Source organism: Leuresthes tenuis, unplaced genomic scaffold, assembly GCF_036924035.1.
Source record: "Leuresthes tenuis unplaced genomic scaffold, fLeuTen1.0.hap1 SCAF_9, whole genome shotgun sequence".
NCBI classification, from domain to species: Eukaryota; Metazoa; Chordata; class Actinopteri; order Atheriniformes; family Atherinopsidae; genus Leuresthes; species Leuresthes tenuis.
Genome location: NW_027325363.1, coordinates 22,511,018 through 22,528,475, shown reverse-complemented (window position 1 = coordinate 22,528,475; position 17,458 = coordinate 22,511,018). Strand labels below are relative to the sequence as shown.

The window sequence follows — 17,458 nt, the reverse complement described above, 5'->3', positions numbered from 1 at the left end:
CAAGTAGATCCATTATTCAGTCGAGCACATATTGAAGCCCCCCCTCAAACCTCATCTTTGACAAAAATAACTGAACCACCCAGTTCGTCTGAGCGTCGGCCTTTGAACGACTCTCAAGTTACAAACTGACAAAGACTGCAAATGAAAGCCTCCAGTGTTCCTCTGAGAACAAAATTAACAACAATTAACCTGCGCAAATCAGATGGGGTAGAGAAACAGAGGCTTTCTGATTACTCTGAATCTTTCCCCCAGCCGTTCTAACAGTTTCAACAGAAACTGCAGATTCACAAAGACTTGATGTTGTGGTTGGAAAGAAACTGGTCCGTGTAGCAGCAGGTTTTGCAGTGCGTAGGAAATATCAGTATGTTTAAAGCAGAAGGCAACCTGCCATAGATGGCATTGAGTCACGCTGAAAAAAAACTGCAGAGCTGCGACATTCTCCGAGTTGGGGGTAGCAGCATGTTGCCAAATGAATATTGACTATTTGACCATCCAGATCTGGAGCATGTGTTTAACAATTTCATAGCTCAGCATGCAAAACACTTAAAGGAATTGCTACTCACTGCATGAAAGTGCCAACTGCACTCCTAAGAAAGGAGTAAATATATAAATGTTGTAAACTCAGCCCAAACACAGGAGGACCAGGATCACAGTCCCTGGCAGATAGCTGAAAACCTCTTTTATAATCCGCTTGAAGGTCATATTCTGTATGTATGCACTAGAGGAGTGTCCTGACTGGTGAAAAGTGCTGCTTTTCCCACAGGATGGGCAGTGTTGTGCCCTCGTGGCATTGTGTTACAATTCCATACAACTTTACTGTTAGCTTACACTGAAATTCAGTTTGCATTCTTTGGCCAACTAGATCCGAGAGGTAAAATGGGGACAAACAAATTCGAAATTACTGTGGTTTTCAGAAGCTCGACTTTGGTCGGACAAACATAATTAAATTTATTTCAAAAGTCCTGTTTTGGTCAACCAACTAACTTTTTTAGTGTCATCTATTCAGTCTATTTAGTCTCAGCACCACTCCAACACCCGATGCAAGGTTCATCGTGTCAAAAGACAAAAACAAAACATGACATCAGCACAGAGTCCCAACTATTTATACCCGCACTTAGACGCTTACTGACTTATGTGCTTGGAGGCGGGTCGCAGTCTCCGTCCTAAACACAAGATGTCGAGAAGAGGGACAACGCTTCAGCACAAGAATAGAACTAGAAGTTGATGTACGGGTTGATGTAAAAAAAAAAAAAAAAAAGATAAATAAATAAATCAATCAATCATACAATCAAATCATACATTTGCTTGCACAATTCTCCCTTCAGCCGTTTCCTTTTTAAAGCGTGCTACTTGCGCACTATGGGTTACCAAAAAAAGGGAGGGCCAAAATTACACCAAAGTGCCCCACGCAGTAGCTACCGTGACCTCCATTTTTTGGCGTGTGTGGTTGAGAACAGCAACCACAAGCTAAGCTTAGGTGGCGCATGGTGTGTGTTCAACTTCAGATATCAACCCTGCTTTACTATGGCAAAACATTTTTTCTTTAAAGAGCACTAACAGAAAAGAATAAACATTTCTTGCTGTGGAAATTATACACTCTCACATCACACAGTCTTCTACCCCTAATCTTCTGTCTTCATTCAAATTGATCGTCACTCTTGGATAAAGCATTTGCTATTGATTAGCTGTGTGAAACAACATGGTAGTCGCACTTCATTTTATTGAGGATGATATGCATTTATTCTTCACACATCCCAAGGTGTCCCAGCTCAGTGCCCATAAAGGAATAGGCCAAAAAACATGAACGTTAGTGTGTGTTTTTCCTTGGTGAGTGACAACTGGACTTGACCTGACAGCTTCAGGGCAGCCAATAATAACAGGGCCTATTTTTTTTTTTTTTTTTTTAAAAACAAGTCTGACTCATTCTCCCTCCAGATAATTCCACACTTGTTTGGCAGATCATCCAGGTGTGCTTCTTCTGGTATATGATCTAACAAATGTCCTGTGTTGCATGTACAAAAATCATATATATTCAGAGGGAAAAAAAATTGTTAAAAAAGCACAACTGCTGTGAACACCTCGCTATTCTGACCCATTAAGTAGCCCACTACCCCCCCCCCCAAAAAAAAAAAAAAACCTCTTCTACATCAAAGCTAATCTAGAGAGAACTTTTAAAACAAACCTTGAATTTTCAATAGGGCTGCTCTCTTTCAAAGCAAAAGCCTTTACCCAGCTATCTCCCAAAAATCTCTCAACCACAACTGGAGGCTTGCGAATGTCAAGAACAATGTTTATTTTCTGGCATGGCATGCAATAACAGTCTCAATGTCACGACCTGGAAACATTTACATAATGCTGGCTGCTCTCAAAATGGGGGTCCTTCTAAATGAGAGGAAGCACATACATATGCAGCACTGACCTGCCAAGGTTTAAAAAACAAAGAAAAAAAACACAGCATTCAGCATCCTCTACACTGAACCTGCCTAATTACCTTGGGGGGGGGGGGGGGCTCAACAACGGGAACAACCTTGCACACTCACATTTAAAGTTTTGACTCATCCTTCCTGACTCATCCATGCCAGAAACTCTGACTAGGCAGGTTCCAGTCCCTGTAGAGGCAATTATTTACATGCAGCAGGGATGTCATGAGAAACACCCAGTATCATGACAGTGTCTGAACACCTGAACGAAAACTGACAAGTGTTGGCTGTTTTTGCTGCAGGTGTAATAGTGACCGATGGGAAAAATCAGCGAACATTGGACTAAATGGATCCTCCCTAATGACTTGAGTCTGACATGGCAAAGTCTCCTGTCTAGCAGGCTGCTTAACCTGAAAGTAATAAATAATCATGAGCTGTGCGAAATCTTGTGTGGAAGAGTCATCCAAATGATAAGGACATATTCTAAAGAGAAATTAATGTTACCACGAATTATGAGCTGGAAGTTCTCGGATACAGGACTCAAGCCCACCTTAGCTTTAAAGGGATACAACATCATGGGCGTGTCCCACGTCCCTGAGCACGTGAAACCACCAATGAGCAGTGAGCATTGAGCCCAAAGCCTGTGATGAGTAGAATCATACTGTTAGTATATCTAACGCCATCGATATGGCAGAAGCCTGTAAATCTGAAACATGCTCGTTAAGAGCGCGACCCTGTAATTCACTGTAGTCAGATTACAGGAATGTTAGCTGGCGTTACCATGGTTATGAGGAATTTCATAGGGCCACGAGCACTCGAACATATTTTACTGTCAAGTGTTGTTGTAAGAAGCAGAGAGAGCGTGCAGGTAAACTTTGGTGAATGATAAGCATGCCAAACCAAAGATGCAGTAACACTCACCTGTTTGAGAGCTGCGACCACTTTTATTTGGTTTCAGTTAGCGCGGAGCTCCACGGTAAAAGTTGAGGCTTGTTCTCTCCGCTATAAAGCCCAAACGGGCACAGCCGGTGTCAAAAGTAGGGGTGAGTTGTGGGTAGCACACAAGCAAACGCCGACCAAGCCGAAGTTTCACAACGAATAGTGTCACTGCTCTCGGCCTTTGCTTAAAAGAGTCCGGTCTCCTATTTCAGTCACTCCGACCCGTGTCTCTCTATAGGTAAAGTGTGCCAGTTTCTCTTTGTGTGAGCAGGGATACTTACGCCGCCAGAGTAACTCAATGTACTAAATGATGGGAGGGGTGAGAGTCGGTCTTTTTATCTCCAGCCCTCCTGTACAGTGAGAGGACGTCACTGGGCTGACTTTACTCTCGCTCTGCGCGTTCAAGTCACGTGAAGTACAACCGTTAACCGGGCTTTGTGCAGCTTTTATGCATTAAAAACGTCGATTTAGTTAGGATTAACGAAAATTAAGGTACGGTCACTGAACTGTTATCGCATTTAATTTAATTAATGATGAATAATTTTCAGAATGGACACGCTTACTGGCAGAAATAAATGCCAAATGAAAAACCCTACAGTTTTGGTTTCCCATGATTGTAAATCGTTTTGTTTGGGACAATGTCCGATGCGTTGTGAACGCAACGCAGACGTCGTTGTCAAAGGGCATTTTATCAAACTGCTATCTTCCCGGCATACCTTGCTGATATCAAAGTCTCACGTGACAGCATGAAGCTGTCAGGAGTGATCTGCTGGTCTGCTTGAGTCAAATTATTGATTGGTTCCATTAAAGCAGTTTTATTTATCAGAAAATCTGTTTTGTTTTTCTATGTATCTGATTGATTTTTTTTTTAAAGAGAAAGACATAGTTTCCCTTGTAATGTGTTGTGATAATACTTAAAAGACTTTTGTGGTCCATACAATCACATTAGTGGTTATTTTCCTTAATCTGAGAACACCATACATTAAATTCGATTAAGTGTTTTTCAGATATTTCTGTCTGTGGTTGTGGTACACAGTGAATACATTTTCTAAGTACTATACTTAAGCATTTGAGATTTTTTTCTTTTAGTATGTCCTTTCTATGCCTCCTTACTCTTATGTCATTTCTCCTCTCCTACACATTTATGTGACAGCTGCCTTTAGTTACTAGTTACTTTCAAGGTAAACAATTTACACAGCGGATACCACAGTGGGCTATAATAGCCTTTAGAATATATTGTCAAGCACTATAACAATAGTGTCAAATTTCTTCTGCTTCTGACTGCTTTTCCAAAGAGAATGTGCGCTTGAGGTCACATTTCAGGCGTGTGTGAGGTGTTAACAGCCTAACAATGATTGTTTTCTGTCTGAACTTCTAACATGGTTTCATTAAAAAAAAAGGAAAAAAAGAAAAAAAACTGAATTATTGAACTCATTGAAACTCATTGATTGTTTCTATATGTAAAACTGCATAAAAAGTAGCTTATACTCACCACCTCTAAAAACTACAATAGTATCATGCTGTTGCCATGTTGATGCTTGGGTGCTAATGTTGTCACATATAATAAAGTATCAAAGGGGCTAAACCAGTATTTCTATTACTTATGGATCTAGATATGTTACTTTATGCTTGAATTTGACTTATATAATGTAAAAATATTACTTACACAGCAGTGTAGGATTCCTCTACCTCACTCCACTCCCTCCACTATCTCCCAGCTAGTTGACGAAGTAAACAATAAAACTCCCCCAATGTTTTCCGCATTCAGACCCTTGACATATACCAGCTGACTTACTAAACTATGTCAATATTTTGATATTTGTATTAAGGACACCGCCTACAGTCATCATCAGAGGCATAATGTTATGTCAGCCCTTCCTCTTAGCTCTGCTAGTACCACCTCGCTGGTGGACTTTATACAAAAGTTGATCCCATCTGCAGAGAAGAAATTCAGAAATCAGTGAATTATGAACTTAAGTATGTTTCTCTCTTAATGAATAAAGATTTTTTTTAATTACCTGGATGGTCAGTGGTATAAGAAGCTACATTTAATCATATAGCCATAGTTTGATCTTTGTTTTGGGTTCTGTCCAGATAGGGTTGAACAAAAACAGAAATGTTTTGCATTAGTTGGACTATCCCGGCCACCATAAGACTGAAGTTTGCCTCTCCTCACAGTATGCCATTCATGCTAAATATTGAAGCATAAGGGACCTTGTTTAGTTTCCTTTTTACTTTGCATGCTCCATTCATCTTGTATTGCATTGGATAAGTTAATGTTTCTCTCCCACACACAGACAAATCCTGGGATTTATTTGTCCCTGAGAACACTTGTGCAGACGGAGATGATCATCTTAGACAATAACAAGTCCCTGGTGTGTGAAATGACTCAACTGTAGATACAGATACAGTGTCAACTGTTGTCAGATCAGCTGATTATAATCTCTGAACTGTGATTATTGAATTGTGTCTGAACTGTGGACATTTTGTTGTCAAGTGATGGAAGATCTCAAGGTTGAATGAGTTCACATTCATCACCAGGGAAACAATCAGTGCAGTGATGAATCCAGATACATAAGCATTTGATGGAGATGCTCGTGTGCTTGCATGTGTGTCATAAGGGATGTTTGATAAGACAGTAAACTAATCCGCTCAGCTGATGTCGAGAGATGAAAGCCTTGTTATGTATTGACACATTAATGACCTTGTTCTCTGTAACTGTTGTTCACTTATAAAGTGATCAAACATGGCTTTAACTGTCTGTTATATCCAAAAAATATATGTTTAATATGTATCATGCACCTCATATTGATTCAGCACACACACACACACACACACACACACCTTGACATTGTCTCTACAGGCGCACTCACCTGTAGGGGAGCAAGGGCGATGTTCCACTCAGGAAGTCTTCCTCTGACGTATCCCTGTTTGATGTGGCTGACCCGGGCTTCCCTGCCCCTCTCTCCACAGGCTGGCATTAGTCGGAGGCTCCAGCTGTTTAGCTTTGTTTTGAACTCCACCCATTTCAAAATGCCAACCAGCATCCACAAGCAGGAAGGATTGCATGGTTGGCAGGGGTCTTCTTCGCAGGAGATGTTACATTACCCAGCAGGATCAGGCAAGGTTCTTGCAACTGATGTTGTCTGAAAGGAGGCAGCTTCACAGAACAGGGGAAAGGGTAACGTTTCAGGATTTGGGAGGATGTCAACACAGCCAGACAGTCGGACAGCTTGTTCTGACTTTGAGGGTCTTTTGGAATTTCACAGCGGGATATGATCTTTTCTGAGGCCTGAGGCAATGATTTAGTACAGTATTTATAGCTTTCCTCGTGGAGATGGTATGAAAAAGTTGGTTTCAGATTCTTGTGATGTTGAAGTCTTAGGATTTCCCTTATGTTTTCCTGCTAAATACCAGAGAAATGTCAAAATGTAGTATCAATTATTTCAATGCTAATTTTGGCCATCAATTAAATACTTTGAAATGTGTTTTCTTTGAAAACTTGCATAGAAGTCTTTATGTTGTGATGTATATAAAAGGTTTTTATGTCTGAGGATGCAACTGGGAAGTTGTCTGAGATCAGAGGTGAGAGTTATTTGGTTGCTTTTTACTCCATCTAGTGGTTGTTAGCCTACATTACAATACAGTTCCTGCAGTGAAAGTCTGACAAACAATTAAAAGAGACTGCCAGTGTTTCTGTTATAGAGACTGAGAGCAAATATCTAAGATTGCAGGCTTTTCTAAAAACGTTTGCCAATTTTTCATGTCTGTATTCAATTTCTTTCTCTTTGTTTTCTTTCTTTTTCTGGAACATTAAAACGATTTGTGCAAGTGCCTGTTTTCATTTGAAAACGAAGGCTGAAATTGAGTTTGAAATCACTCCTACATTAAGAACCCACATGTCACATCTGAAAGTACTACAATATCAGTAAAGAAACATTGAATAGGGCACTTTTTAATTGTTTCCACCAGGGGGCATGTTCATGCTACATTTCCCTTTACCTCACTGGCAGATTTCTGGTAGCAGGCATAATATTCTCATTTGTTACAATGGGACATCACAGCCCTACAGCATGTCTGCAAAGATAGATAGATAGATAAATATTCTAAAACTGATTGAAATTAATGATATCTGTTAATAGAATGTGTCTCAGAAATAGGCAGCGCGCATGGACACATTTGATACTGAAAATGATGAAAAAGCTTGCTACACTGAGACACAACTTCAGAAATTACATCATGCAACAGGACTGAAACATTTTTCTGGTCTTGCGTCATGGTCTTCTTGGCAGCTGGGGTCCCAATTCCTTCATGAACTCTGTGATCAACATTTTCCTCAGTGTGGAGTCAGCAGAAAGTGACAGAGTAACAGTCACTGATTTTAACAGTTTTGGAGCCCATATGGTGGAGATCAAACACTGATAGATATGGAGGAGACAAGCAGGAAGGAGGGCGCTCTTAACAGCTGCAGTTTGTTTTGGCAGGTTAGGAACTGAAGTCTTGTTTGTTCACAACCCCCACACACATATGTCCTCCACAGGAACTTTAACCATAGCAAAGCTGCATGAAGAATAGTTTGAAGCCAGCAGAGACTATAAAGTAAAAAAAAGGTATTATTGCCCAGCCAGTTTGTGCCAAAACTCTCACAATTATTTTTTTTTGTAAAGTGTTGGTATTCTGTCAACTCTATGCACTCTATGAATTATCTTTTAAATCTGTCTGTATAAGCTCAAAAGGACTGAAGTTTTCTGAAGAAAATCCAGAAGTAAAAGTTTCTTATGCTGGTGCTGAGATTAGAGCAATGACGCCTAGATCTTGCATGGGCTTCTGTTCTCAAATGGCATTTCTTTCCTGAAGTTATGTAAAAGCAGCTCCACCCTCTGAGGTCTGCTACTCGTGAAAACGTGCATTACACGTGCCGGACTTCTCTTACTGACATCAAAAGTAATCTTCAGAAAGACTAACTTTTCAGCTGATGAAATATTGCATCATTTATGAGCTCTTTTACACTGATTTCCAAGGTAAATCCAAGTTGAAAGGGTCCCTATAATTCATGTGTTGGATGAGGAGTCAGAGAAGATCTGGAAGCTTCTATACGCTCACACAGACACGTACACACATGTATATGAATGGTAAGTGGAGCAGCTGAGAATGATCTCAGGAAATCCCCCCTTCCACAACAATTCATCTCTTATACCTCTTTATAGAAACCAAGCATTAATGCCACTGTCTTCTTAGCTGAAACAACACTGAGCTATATTATTTAGATGTAATGCATTGTTTCTCTAACGCATGCATGTTAATAATCTTTTTTTTTTCTTGGAATCATTCCAACCCCAATTTTAAAAAAGTGGCTATGCAAAATGTAATTTGACCTGAATTAAACCATTTGCAAATCTAATAAACTAATACTCTATTCAAAATGGAACATAGAGAAAATGTCAAATTACTTCTACCTTTATCAACAGTTCGTTTATGTCGGACTCTTCTGCTACATAGCCAAGATGTTGCGTTAGGTGCAGTTTTGCGGTTTAGTGTTGTTTTGCTGAAATATGCAAGACTTTCCCTGAAAAAGAAATCATATGTTGCTCTAAGACCTGTTTCAGTTCTGATGGTACCTTTCCAAAGGCACAAGTTAGCAGTTCCACAGGCACTAATGCACCACCATATCATCAGATATGCAGGATTTTGTTTCTTCTTTTTCAAGAGATTGTTATAATTGGCTTTGTTCTTAGACATTATGTATTCATATTCTGTATTTTCCTAAATAACCTATGTTCCTCGCTGGTACTTTTCCACTCTGCTCATACTGCACAATAGATGACCTTAAATGGTCCAAGTCCTTAGAATGATATGGCAAGACGAAACAACTGGGTCAGACAAAACATCTGTTTTGCGGCTGTAGCTCAGGAGGAAGCGCAGTCGCCCACCAATCGGAAGGTCGGTGGTACGACTCTGGCTTCCCCAGGATACATGTCGAAGCGTCCTTGGGCAAGACACTGAACCCCACGTTGCTCCCCCAGTGTATCATTGGGGGTATGAATGTGTGTGAATGCTTAGAAAGCACGTAGTTATATCCTAAGACGTGCTGTATGAATGTGTGTGAGTGGGGTGAATGCGGCATGTAGTGAAGCGCTTTGAGTGGTCAGCTAGACTAAAAAAGCGCTATACAAGTACAAGTCCATTTACCATTTACCATCTCTATTGGAGTAGATAGGTCTGGTACATTAGATCCATGCCTAAAACAGCACACACACACACACACACACATCGTTTATCACATCCAAAGAACACAACGAGGACAGTGGTTGGCCTGATCATGCCACTAAAAACTGGTCAATTATACTCTGACAAGTGTGAATACAACTTCTGTGAGATAAAGCTGAATATAAATATGACATGTTTCCGGATAACGGGGCTCGGCCTGACGGATTTCCTGCGAGAGCTCTGTCACTCCGAGTCCAGCGCTGCAATATACTTTACTTGTGATCACTAATAAATACTTTGTTTAATAAACGATTTCTCCAGCTTGTTCTTGGGCTTCCAATGAAAGAATCGGGCTAACAAGATCTTAAAAAAAAAAAGAAGATACTTTTTTTTTCCACAGGCTTGTTATCCAGCTGATAACAAGCTAGATGGTTCCTCTCCTCTTTTGTCCAGATGATGTAGCGTCCATGATCTAAAAAAAGAAGAAGATCTGCTTCAGTCCATTTCAAATGAACTTGTCACAGCAGACATAGTGGTCTTTCTGGTTCATGTTCACATTTGGTATCTCATTTGCACAATAGACCTTTAACCTGCCTAATCATGTTACTGACCTGTTCTCAATCAACCTATTAAGTTGCAGCTTAATCCTGCAGCTGTTTCTCTTTAGCGTCACTTACTTTTTCCACCTTTTTTGTAGCCTTTGTCCCAACTTGTTTTAAACGTGTTGCCTCAAGATAAGCAACACAGTTTTTTTAAAGCTTTTTAACTTTTTATGAAAAAGCTAAATATCTTGCTTTCAACATGTGATGTGTTATCTATGTACTATGTTGACTAAAGCATCGGTTATGAGGTTTTTAAAATTGTTGCATTTTGCATGTTTTTTTAAATACATTTCACACAGCATCTTAACTTGTTTTGGATTGGGGTTGTATCTATCTTGAAAATTTACAACTTTTTAGTGATCCTTGTCCCAGTGACTGGACTATAGCCTACTTATAATTGGAGATTTAGCCCAGGAAGAATTTGACCAAACTTTCTTGAGTTAACTCAACACATTCAGTGGAATTTCAGCATGAACTGTGACCTTTTTAAAGAAACATCCCCCTGCATGCAGAGATGAGTTTGTGTGTGTTTGTCTTGGGGGAGTGGGGGTGGGTAGAAGTTTTTGTTAGAATTGTTAGATGTGCTAATTTCAAGGTTGCATACCCAAGTCATTCACTACAACAACAGAGATTAGCGTCTGCATCTTGTCACAAATTTTTGATCCTGTGTTACGGAGTAAAAAGGCTTCCTTTGACTTTCCTGGAATGTTCTGGAAGCTTCCCCCCCGACACGTCACTACGAAAAAGGCAAACCACTCATCAGCTGGCATGTGAGGAAAATTTGCTGAGGGCTGTAAAAGAGAAGAACTCAGGCTTAGGAGACTGATGAAATTCCAGTGATGGCTGGAAAAGACCATAACACAAAGTTATCACATGTACCATTTATCAAAAGTCAAGCTCGGTCTTTTTACACCGCATGTGATAATACACCCAAACCGATGTTTAGTTGCCTTCTTTATCCTCTTTACAAAGTTCAAATAAATGAAAGATGATGCACTGACTGACTGAGATGTTAATAATGTCACATTTCAGAGTAAAAACAGCTTAATCAAGCACTGGAAACTGGATTTGATTGAGAGTGTTCTCATAAAAAGTTAAGAAAATGGGGTCCTTGTTGGGACACGTCAGTTTTTACGACAGTGCACCTCCATTACACCCCCATCCTTCGACCACCCTGCAACGAGCAGCCGAGTTGGACAGACGTGGCAGTGTGGGGGCAGGGCTTCAGATCTTGCAGCCTCCCCTAAGCATGAATGCTTCTGAGTGAAACTTTGAAGATTCTAGACATTTCCATGTGAAACTAAGCATCAGTAAGATGGTTAACTAAAATAGTTTTACCAGCTTTTTTTTCTGGCAACATTTGGAAACAGTTTGTCTATTCAGGGACATTCTGTTCATTATGTGGAGGGGGGGTATTGAAGCGGAGTTTGTTCTCTGCAATTTCCAACAACTGCAAAAAACAGCTTTGATATAAAACATATATCTATGCATACAATTTATTGTATTACACCAAAGTAAAACGAATAAATTAATAACAGCATGTATAACAATGTTTCTTACACAAGTGATGTAACCACGGTTGAAGGTTGAGTCAGCACACATTAGTAGGACCAGAAAAGAAGGCTTTTGTACATCAGCAGCTAAGACTGATCAAGAATCAGGTTTTCTTTGATTTTCTGTCTGTAAATTAATCTGTGGGAAAGTTTTAGAGTTGATCCCAGACCAGCTCTCAGTCCACACTGGGATTTTACAGGGGGACGTCCCAGCTCCCAACTTCCTGAGCAAACACAGACACCCTCATTTGAATATCCCATTCCCATCTTCTAGAAAGTTCTCTGTAAGGATATATAAAGCTGGAGAGTTAGTTCCAGTTACACCACTCACCGGACACAACTGAAAGAAGACACAACTGGGAGAAGACACCCTGCGAATCTGTGCCAGGTGAGGATTAGAACTTAACTGCCTTTGTTTTCAGAAAGGAATGTGGTCGGTGAATGCACTGCTTTGTTTTGGTGATTTAAAGCTACAGCTCAGTCTTTTGCCCTTTTGACCGTTTTTTCTCTTCAACATACTTGTCGGGAAAACACACTCAGGAATTGCTGGCGGAGCTCAAAGTCCTCAGGATCCCAAAATGATGAAACAAGCTTTTTGAATGTTTTTTTGCGTTGCCATCTCTTTCTGTTTAATCAGATTATTCACAGGAATGCACCCGACGCAGGTCCCTGTTTAACCTCTTGTAAATTAGGTTTTGAAACTCATATGGTTTGCCGTAACAGTGCTGGCTGGATGGGTCACACACAGCTAATGATAAAAGTGTCTGATGGAAGATTGCATGCTTGAGTCTGCCTCCGTCAGAGCCCAAAAATGTTCTCACTGCTTGCTCTGTGGAGATGACTACATACACCTCTTGTCTTTCAGAATGAAAATCGCAGACATGAAAACATCTCCAGGTATATGAACATGAAAGTGATTTCTGCTGTATCATAAATGTGCCAATACAGAGATGCAGATGACATCTCTCTGCAAGAGAAACAGGATACCAGTGCAGCTGGTGATTTACAGCCTGAGGCTATATCATTTAAACTGTGATGGGGTGGGATGAGTTAGACACAGCCTGCAGGCATACGCCCTTCTGTGGCCCAGAGTGCTGTGATTGTGGAAAAGTATCCCAGACTGCACTGCCTTACACGGTCCCTCATGGTATATGGGGGAAAAAAAACGACTTACTTCTAATTTGAGCTACTTCTCAGAAGACATTAAAGATTTGCAATAGTTTGCATCAAGTACAGTTTCAGTCAAGAAGCAGGAGAGATCCCATTTCACCCTCTAGTCACTGCACAGCTTCCCTCTAAGTGGACCGCAGCTCTTGGCTTTACCTCAAGTTGCTGCTGACGTGGCACTGAACATGTCTGCTTCTAACTGAAGACCTTCCCTTGTTGATTGTGGGCTGAGCCAGTCCTGCCATGCCCTGCCCCCACTGCTCAACATCCCAGATATAGTCTTTGCCCTGGCATTTTCTTTCTGAAATAGGGTTTGAAAAAAATGAATACAGTTCAACAGTAAAAATGCATTGTTCCACTGGCTCACTTGCAATGTTTCTTATTTATTGTTCGTTCACAGGTTGCTGCAGCTGCATTTGGAGACAGACAGGATGTGGATGACTAACATTGTTGCTCTTTGTCTGCTGGCCTTCGTGGCCTCTGCTGAGGATAAGAAGCTGAGCAGCCATGCCACCACGCTGGCTGACAACAGCGCCAACCTGGCCTTCAGGTCTGTTGTATTCTTATTATGATTTTGCTACACTTTTCAGGATTGTGCTCTTAGCAGGTTTCATGGCTAAATTTAATGTATTTTTGATTCAGCCTCTACCACACGGTGGCAAAGGACAAAGACACAGAGAACATCGTTGTCTCTCCTCTGGTGGTGGCCTCTTCTCTGGGGATGGTGGCTCTTGGTGGCAAGGCCTCCACTGCCTCCCAAGTGAAAACCGTTCTTAGTGCTGACAAACTCAAGGATGAGCATCTGCATGCAGGCCTGTCAGAGCTCCTCTCTGAGGTATGCATTCACCCAGACACAGTCTTAAACTGGTGCCTCTATGTGTGTGCAGATTTCTCACTGTTGATTTGTTGCCTCGTCGCAGGTGAGCGATGCCAATACCCGCAACACTACCTGGAAAATCAACAACCGCCTTTATGGCCCCAGCTCTGTCTCTTTTGCTGACGATTTTGTGAAGAGCAGCAAGAAGCACTACAACTATGACCATTCAAAAATAAACTTCAGGGACAAGAGGAGTGCAGTGAACTCCATCAACGAGTGGGCGGCCAAGTCAACAGGCGGCAAGCTGCCCGAGATCACCAAAGATGTGCAAAATCCAGACGGAGCCATGATTGTCAATGCCATGTTCTTCAAGCGTGAGTAGGATTTGTGTTAATGCCCAACACCTGGTCACATTCTTTGTCTGTTGTGTAACTGGATTTTTTTTATTTTTTTCCTCCCTGCAGCTCACTGGGATGAGAGATTCCATGATAAGATGGTTGACACCCGTGGCTTCCTTGTAACCCGCTCATTCACAGTTGGAGTTCCCATGATGCACCGTACTGGTGAGCCTCTCCTTCATCTTAGATTCTCATCTTATTTTGTCTAGATCATGACAACAAGAATGCAGGCATGATAAGCTAGCTGATGTGTCTGCTCCTCGCAGGTTTGTATGACTTCTGTGACGACACAGAGAACCGCATCTTTGTGCTGAACATGCCTTTGGGCAAGAAGCAGGCCTCCATGATCCTCATCATGCCCTACCACCTGGAGCCCCTGGAACGCCTGGAGAAACTGCTGACAAGGAAGCAGGTGGAAACTTGGCTTAGCAAGATGGAGAACAGAGCTGTAGCCATCTCCCTCCCCAAAATCTCTTTGGAAGTCAGCCACAACCTGCAAGTAAGTGGTTCAACATCATTAACACAAGGTTGCATTATGGACCTGTAAAAATCAAGCATCATCTCAGTGTTGAGTAATTCCATCTTCTTTTCTTTTTTTTTCCAAGAAATATCTGGCTGAGCTTGGTCTTACTGAAGCTGTGGACAAATCCAAAGCTGACCTGTCCAACATCTCAGGGAAGAAGGACCTCTATCTCTCTAACGTCTTCCACGCGTCAGCCATGGAACTGGACATTTCTGGAAACGATTACGACACCAGCATCTTCGGCACAGATAGGCTGAGGAACCCCAAACTTTTCTATGTAGATCACCCCTTCATTTTCCTGGTGAAAGACAACAAGACCAACTCCATCCTGTACATTGGCAGAGTGGTTAGACCCAAAGGAGAGAAGATGCGTGATGAGCTATAATATTGATGTTGTGAATCATGTCGGGTAGCTTTAATATTTGTGAAATCATGGCAGGAAATTGAGTGTATGTGTGAGCATGGGTGTTGTTTTTTTGGTGTGACTGATACCTCAAGTGCACATTCCAATAGATAATCTGTGGACTGTATATCTGAGCATACCGTTCTTAGACACATTAAACCTTTGAAGGGAACAATTCATCACAAATATGTCAAACCTAAGATTCCAGGAACACATATGTGCCTTTAAAAAAGATTTTCCTGAATGGACAGCAGTTGACACGAAAAGGTTACATACTTATATTAAGTGTGACGTATTTTTTTGAAAACCCCGTTTTTGCCACTGCTGGTCCGACGACAATCCTTGTGCATTTTCTTGCATTATCTTTAATGTTTAAAGAAAAAAGATGTTCTACAGCTCGCATTCCTTCCATTATTTGCCTTCAGTTTACACTGCACTGTTCCTCTGCTCGATGTAATCCTGCAGCTGAAATTAGGCAAATTTGGTGCTTAATTCTTGCTCACTTATCAACCACTTTGTGTCATTCTGTTGCTGAAGGTATTATCCACAAGGCAGCTGTTGGAATTATGTTGCATTATGTTTTTTTTCTTTCTTTTTTCAATAAAAGTAACAAAAACACGTTAGTGTGGCTGTTCTATATTTGAAAACCGTGCCTGAATGTTGTCCAATGACGGTTGATGTTGTCTTTTTGAGTGTTCACATATCAGCAATCAAAGATAACAATCTTTCCATCTGGCTGGAGGTCAAACAAGGTCTGGAATGCAGACATTTCACAATGAGGGCTCTTTCCTTATGTCGCTAACCTGCCATACATAACTGCCCTGAAAATTCCTCTCACCACTTCTACCATGAATGATGCAGTCAGTGGGATCTTTGTCGGGAAGCCCAAGACTTATGAGAGGCACACAATGTGGCGGCGCAAAAGCTGGAGTGTAGGGCTCTCCTGGTGAGTGGAAACTCAATCATCAAAAGGTCAAACTCAACAAATGAGAAGTTGTCGCTAAAATATAACAAGACACAAGAAAGAGAACAAAAATCGCAAAATCTGTCGTTTTGAATTTGCCCATTATAACGGTTTTCTTAAATCCTTGTGTTTCTATAAACATAAAAATGCCACAATCGGATCATGTCATAGAATATAGCATCAAATAAGTGCAACTCCTTTGTCAGGAATAAAAAACCTACTTTGGATTTCCACATAGAGAGTTTCAGCACCACCCAGTGGTTTAAAGAGAAAAACGGGCTCGTTACCATTGTCGGTCAAAGCTCATGTGGAGTTGAACCTTATTCAACCTTATTGACATATTCACTCTATAAGATCAACTGGTATTGACAATAGTAATAAACAGTACAATATAGTTTACTACTAATATTACTACTACTCTGTCGCAGCCAATAATAAGTGATCTTTAAAACGAAGATGTAGAATGAAAGCATACAAAGAAGAGAATGTTTAATACAAATATACACAACACTGATTACCAATGACACTGAGCTTTGAAGAGTTTTCGTTTCCCGGAAATTCACATGGATTCCAATTCAAATCAAATAATATGACGCCTGCTGGTCTTAGTTGTAGCACTGACAATCAAGAGCGAAAAAAATTCATGTATTTGGGTGGCACATGTCATTGTATGCAGAACTGAATGATTTACAGTCACGTGTGCCTCTTCATCAGCTTTTAGAAAATGGCCCTTGGGTTTTTAAAAACTCAATATAAAATAACAAAACAGCTAAATGAATATGTTAATTAGAATATTTTTGAGAATATGGTAAAAATATTGCCTGTTAAAAAATCAGGGAAAGGCATATTAATTTCCTTCATACCGTGAACCTTTCTGTGTAGGATGTGGACGATAAGACAAACTTTGAACACACCCCTCGAGTTAAAACAAAAATCAGGTAAATTAAAACCGTGTTAAGTAAGCTAACTGTAACCCTGTTGGAATCCCCATAACCTCAGAATTTGGTTTGAGTTTGTTGACAATGTTTACCTTTGAATATGTGACCTTGAAAAAAGACTACTAAACAATAACTTTACAGTCGAATTGGTTACGACAATATTAGTGTTGAAAGGATTGGATGCTGGGTAGAGTGTGGAGCACATCTATAGTGCTTCACAAATCTTTAACATCTTTTTTGAAAATGACAACCAGGTATCTCTTTAACTCACCCTTGACTTAGTATGATCTTTGTTAATCTGTTGCAGTAATTGCATGTTCTTTTTCCTTAAAACAGGACGGGAAAAGCTGCAAAAATTTGCCATTCCTGTTGTTGTAGTAAAGTTTTCAAAAATAAATGCATTTACTTACATCGAACACTAGGAGGCATAGTTAAGAAATTGGATGGAATTACAGACCCAACGAAAATGTATGTGAAAACAAGGCTGAAGGCAGGATTCAGCCTTTGTGGTCTTACTTTATCATTCA

General features: G+C 40.6%; 3 protein-coding genes across 7 annotated transcripts in view; 1 reads left to right on the top strand and 2 right to left on the bottom strand.

Moving 5' to 3' along the window:
- gdpd5b (glycerophosphodiester phosphodiesterase domain containing 5b) overlaps positions 1 to 3,724 on the bottom strand; it is a 112,262-nt gene extending 108,538 nt beyond the window's left edge. For 3 of the 4 annotated variants that reach the window (XM_072392879.1, XM_072392880.1, XM_072392881.1), the window contains exon 1: positions 3,342 to 3,723. The gene's annotated coding sequence lies outside the window, so the exon portion shown is untranslated. Of the gene's footprint in view, positions 1 to 2,970; positions 3,062 to 3,341 lie in introns of all 4 variants that reach the window. The other variant, XM_072392878.1, reaches the window with a different exon arrangement.
- Positions 1 to 17,458, bottom strand: part of LOC140314580 (beta-galactosidase-1-like protein 2) — a 363,608-nt gene that overhangs the window by 74,370 nt on the left and 271,780 nt on the right. The gene's annotated exons all lie outside the window — the stretch shown is intronic.
- Positions 11,991 to 15,647, top strand: serpinh1b (serpin peptidase inhibitor, clade H (heat shock protein 47), member 1b). Of its 2 annotated transcripts, XM_072392867.1 has the most exons (8): positions 11,991 to 12,109; positions 12,587 to 12,618; positions 13,289 to 13,438; positions 13,531 to 13,723; positions 13,809 to 14,079; positions 14,170 to 14,268; positions 14,370 to 14,602; positions 14,709 to 15,647. In XM_072392867.1, the coding sequence occupies exons 3-8, from the start codon at positions 13,320 to 13,322 to the stop codon at positions 15,009 to 15,011; spliced, it is 1,218 nt and encodes a 405-aa protein (XP_072248968.1). In that variant the 5' UTR covers positions 11,991 to 12,109; positions 12,587 to 12,618; positions 13,289 to 13,319; the 3' UTR covers positions 15,012 to 15,647. The 2 variants fall into 2 exon arrangements, with proteins under 2 accessions (XP_072248968.1, XP_072248969.1); XM_072392868.1 differs by lacking the exon at positions 12,587 to 12,618.